The sequence below is a fragment of the Sinocyclocheilus rhinocerous genome, unplaced genomic scaffold (assembly GCF_001515625.1).
Source record: "Sinocyclocheilus rhinocerous isolate Xijiao unplaced genomic scaffold, SAMN03320098_v1.1 scaffold886, whole genome shotgun sequence".
Lineage (NCBI taxonomy): Eukaryota > Metazoa > Chordata > Actinopteri > Cypriniformes > Cyprinidae > Sinocyclocheilus > Sinocyclocheilus rhinocerous.
The window spans coordinates 480,227-485,738 of NW_015631204.1; the positions used below are offsets into that span (position 1 = coordinate 480,227).

Below are 5,512 nucleotides of genomic sequence, written 5' to 3' on the forward strand. Positions count from 1 at the left end.
GCTAAATCTAGCTACAAAGTAGCTAAATTGGCAACACTGTAACATGATGTTATATATATATATATATATATTAATGTGTAACGATTCATATTAAACACACCAGCCAAATCTGTCCAACACAGTCGTGAATGCGCCGTCTTCGTCGTCACCGCCATCATTAAGACCGCCCATTCCCGGCCCAGCCCGCCAATCAATTAGGCTCAAACGCAAGCCTGTTTCCAAACAACCAATCACAAGTAACGTTATCCTGACGCTCAGACCTTCGCAGCCAATCGGAATCGTTTCCTTGACAATCAACTAGCAACGCGCTGCGCTTGGCTTCTGTGTTCGAGTATTAGCTGATTAGCAGGACTGTTGAAGCCGAACTCTAATCTTGTTGGACGGATTTGTGTTTTATTATCAGTTATTTATTGCCAAACTGCAAAAATGAGCCTATCTCTGAGGTAATTATGAGGTGTTTGGTCGCTAAGAGTTTATTTAGAGACCAGCTGTTGGTGTGTGGAGTGTTAACTAGCCGGTGCATGTGAACAGTTGATAGTGTATTTTTTTTATTATTAATAGCAACGATAACGATTGGGATAGTGAAATAATAACACCTATCATGAAAAAAAACAAAACTGTAACTCACATTGCCTTACAAACAAGAGTACCTCGCATTTACTTCATTTTATTGCTATAAAATTTACATATTTAAACGTTAACTGTCAAGTCACCTGCAAATTTTGAGCGTGATATGCATGTTCTGTGGGACCTCAAAATGCTGTCTAGGGAGGCAGGTATCAAGTGTGTAGGCCTGTGTTTGAATGGTATATGAACTAATAGAAGATCAGAATGAATAAGGTGATTTATTTCCATACTTGTGCTATCAGGACTGACCTAACTGCTGATAAGAGTAAAAGGAAGAAAAGGAGAGAACTTACTGAGGAGCAGAATGATGAAATCAAGGAGGCGTTCGAGCTCTTCGACACAGACAAGGATAAAGAAATAGATTATCATGAGTTAAAGGTAAAGATCTCATTTCGTACACAACACACATGTGCTGCGACTATTCCATCAGTTTAAACGTTTAAATCTTTAAAGGAATAGTCGACTCAAAAATAAAAAATGTACTCTGAAAAATGTACTCACCCTCATGCCACCCAAGAGTTTCTTAGTCAGAACAGATGTGGTCTAGTCCAAACCTTGGCGTTACATCATTAATGGATTATTGTGATGCTTTTATCAGCTGTTCGGACTCACATTCTCACGGCACCCATTCGCTGCATATGAGCAGGTGTTGGTGAGCAAGTGATGTAATGCTAAATTTGTCCAAATCTGTTCAGATGAAGAAACAAACTCATCCACATCTTGGATGGCCGTAGGTTGTGTACATTAACTGCAAATTTTAATTTTTGGGCCAACTGTTTCTTTAATGTTGAAATATAACTAGTCTTAACAGATAATTTACTGTTTTCTCTGTATTTCTATGTATTGTATATTTAGTACGTGATATATATATATATATATATATATAATATTCCTGAAATATTCCTGTTCCTGAAATCACGCATAGAAAAAACATTTCTGAGATATTTTAAGACCAGTGTTTATAAATAGCACCAAAAACTGTAACTAAAGTTCAACTAGAGCTGAAATCATCTGATGGCGAAATGTGGTCAAATGTCGTAATACGATACACTGAAAATCACTGCCGTGCTTTAGATGAGGGAAAAGCGAGGTTAAAGGTCATTCTGTCATTACAGTCAGGCCGTAGTGGCAGTAATGGCTTCCTTCTCAGTTGTCCAAAGAGTCTCCAGAGACCGGATCCTCTGTCAGATGAATGTTTTTTTGGGCCAACTGTTTCTTTAATGTTGAAATATAACTAGTCTTAACAGATAAACAAAGACACTTCGTTTCCTGTTTTAAAACTCTCCTATCATAATAAAGCGAAAACACCAACAATATATCTTTCAAAATAAAAATAGTAGTAGCTCAAAAGTGCTGATATTTAAAATTTGTGTTCCAGGTGGCGATGAGAGCTCTGGGTTTTGAGGTGAAGAAAGTAGATGTGTTAAAGATCCTAAAAGACTATGACAGAGAAGGAACTGGGAAAATAACTTTTGAAGATTTCAAAGAAGTGGGTAAGTGGAGTTCATTACTCACTAATAGGTCTTAGCTATAGCTATGTTTCCATGCATGCATTTTTTTATGTGACTTTTGGGATGATGGAAAATGCAAGCTGTGAATAAAATCGTAAAATGCACATTAAAAAACGTATATGCTCAACTGAGGCAGTACGTTTTCTTTATCCAATAGAAAACGTGCATAAATTATGATGGCAACACATTTACTGAATAAACTGCTCGATGCTCAACACAAAACTCATGTGACTTTGCTGCAACAGATCATGTGATCGGATAACTGGACTAACCAGCCCACCGATCTCATTGCACACACCATCTCAAATGTTGTTTTAATCATTCTGAAATGCCTGAGCCAAAGTCTGTCACCAAAATAATTTGGCAAATCATCTACCAGAACTGTCTCACACGATTACGTTCCCCAACAACATCCTTCGAACGCAAGATAACATGACAATGTTTTTTACTGTGTTTCATCTGCATGCTCTGAGGCGCAAGTAACATCTTATGTAGGAAAAAAGAGCCACAGGCTTCCCTGTTGCAGCATCATTCATTTTTATTATTAATATTTTGCACCAGTTTCCCTGGAAGTGACGATTTTGTTATTTTGAACACATGGTATGGAAACTGCTTTATTCGCAAATGTTTTATGCAGTATTCTAATTTTCTGCATAAGTTAAATGCGCAACTTTAGAAGGAAACATAGCTATTTAAATGCTTTGCAGAAATGATTTTGTTGAAATCAGGAACAGATTCCATGTTGGCCTGCTCATAAATATATGTAGCACAATAAATATTCTGCTTCTAGTGTCACTGCTTGAAATTCATTAACTTGTGTACTTCAAACCAAGTATAACAATTTTCTTAAAGTGACCGACATGATATTGGAGCGAGACCCAAAAGAGGAAATTCTGAAGGCATTTAAACTTTTCGATGACGACGAAACGGGAAAGATAAGCCTGAGAAACCTGCGGCGAGTCGCTCGTGAACTGGGCGAAGACATGAGTGACGAAGACCTGCGAGCCATGATTGATGAATTTGACGCTGACGGGGACAGAGAGAGTAAGTTGCTCGATTTTTATCTAGGGAGAGGAAAAAAAGTGCTATTTTTATTGCCTCTGATGAATGGAAGTAATTACTGTGCTTTTCCCAGTTGGCCCAAAGTGCTTTTCTCAATTAAGGCACAGCAAATTAATGTATTGCAGCCAACAAAAATGGGAACAGTGGAAATGAAACTAGAGCTGAAATCATCTGATGGCGAAATGTGGTCAAATGTCGTAATACGATACACTGAAAATCACTGCCGTGCTTTAGATGAGGGAAAAGCGAGGTTAAAGGTCATTCTGTCATTACAGTCAGGCCGTAGTGGCAGTAATGGCTTCCTTCTCAGTTGTCCAAAGAGTCTCCAGAGACAGGATTCTCTGTCAGATGAATGTTTCCAAAAACCCTGAGTGGACCACAGACGGACATCAACGTTCTCTTGTGACAAAACTACAGGTTGATCGTAGATCAGCCGCCGTCGCGAGACAACATCTGAATCGCGGTACAATGCTCTCAGATGGTTGCGATCAGATGGATTAGTTTGCTTTGCTAATTATACAGAGCAGTCATTCAATAAAGAAGTCAATAGTACCGCCTAGGCGTTCGCCCTCTAATTGTGGCTTTGAGGGTCCCGTAATGACTGTAATTTGGAGCATATTTAACTTTGGTGTATCTTAAGTTGAAGCCACACGATCATGGCCTACTCGTACAAATTTCAAAATCTTCTAAGACGTTTCCCCCACACATGGTAATTTAAACTTGGAGGGAACCGTTTGTTAAAAAGACTGGCGTATCCATCCATTTTAAGTTTATTTATAGAGTGTATACGATCCAATTACTATCGCTCGAACACAAGCTCATCCGTTTTAGACACGCCACAAATTTCTCCAGTGAATAAAACTGCATTTTTGAGGGCGACATTTTGGCCCGGTGATGTCCATCTTCCTTGTTATGCGTTACTTGTGTTCTGCTGAGCAAGTAAATCTGGACCTCAGGGCGAGGTTTTCCGTGACCTCCAGAGTTTAAGGGTTTTCTTTGGCTCTGATTGGTCCGCAGAGGGTCACATGATTGCCGATAGCAGCTCATCATGTCTAACAGGCTGTGGGTCAGGATAAGGGCTCTTATCCCTGAGCTCTATGGGAAGAGATGCCGGGATCTGTCACCTCAGCCGTTCCCATGAACTGGGCTTTGCCCACGGGGGCTTTGAGAGCTGACTTCACTGGGAATCTGTGAGACTGTCACAGCTACGTCTTCACTTTTGTTGGTTGGTTTGGTTGTTGAGGGAATTCAGTCTTATGTTGGTTGGCAGGAGTTGAAACCCTAGAGTATTTCCAGGCGCACTGATTATTAGCACCTACAGCAGGCTACATAAAAGGCGATGAGATAATCAACAACCAGGTTTATGATGTTAGATAATGAGAATAGACTCAGTTTCAGGTCTCTGAATGTCTACTTGTTTGATGATTTGAATCCGATGTCCAAAATGGGTAAAATGTAGTGCTGTCAAACGATTAATCGCATCCAAAATAAAAGTTTTTGTTTACATAATATGTGTGTGTATACGGTGTATATTTATTATGTAGATATAAATACAAAGACATGCATGTATGTATTCATTGTCTGTGCTGTAAGTAGGTTAAAAGCAAAGTGAATTTAAGTGATCACATTTGTTCTTGGACTCTTTCAGTTAATCAAGAGGAGTTCATCTCCATCATGACCGGCGACTCGTGAGCAGCTGCGACTCAAAGAAAATGTGCTGAAGATTTGGCTGCACATACGCTGTGAAGAGCCAATCGATCTGACAGACTGATCTTATTCACGAGCAGTAAACCACATTTCAGATGTATGGAACGGTAGGTTCGATTGGTGCTAAAATCTGGAAAGACGCTTGAACTGAACTGAACTGAACTGAACGTGAAGGACGAACAACATTTCAGGTCATGAATAGGTTGGTTAGATTTTTATAGGGATACTTTGTATTTTAAAATTGCAAATTTGTTATGTCTTCAATATTAATAGTTTGTACTGTAGCTGTTCATTTCACATTTGAAATAACATTCTAAAGTACTATTTATTGTAAAAACTCAGTAAACAAACAAACATAATTTTCTTTGTCTCTTTTTTACTAAAGCACATGCATGCTAAATGCATGTATTAAATTATACTGCTATAGCATGTTTATTTATAACATTCTAAAGTACTATTTATTGTAAAAACACAGTAAACAAACAAACATAATTTTCTTTCTCTTTTTTACTAAAGCACATGCATGCTAAATGCATGTATTAAATTAAATTATACTGCTATAGCATGTTTATTTAGTGGATCCAGTTCTAAAGTGATTCCAGGTA

General features: G+C 38.4%; 1 protein-coding gene across 1 annotated transcript; it reads left to right on the forward strand.

Annotated features, from left to right (window-relative positions):
• The first annotated feature begins 254 nt into the window (after positions 1–254).
• On the forward strand, positions 255–5,268 carry LOC107741664 (centrin-3-like). The gene is made up of 5 exons (XM_016554433.1): positions 255–443; positions 870–1,005; positions 2,006–2,120; positions 2,991–3,182; positions 4,849–5,268. The coding sequence occupies exons 1-5, from the start codon at positions 427–429 to the stop codon at positions 4,890–4,892; spliced, it is 504 nt and encodes a 167-aa protein (XP_016409919.1). The 5' UTR covers positions 255–426; the 3' UTR covers positions 4,893–5,268.
• The last annotated feature ends 244 nt before the right edge of the window (positions 5,269–5,512 follow it).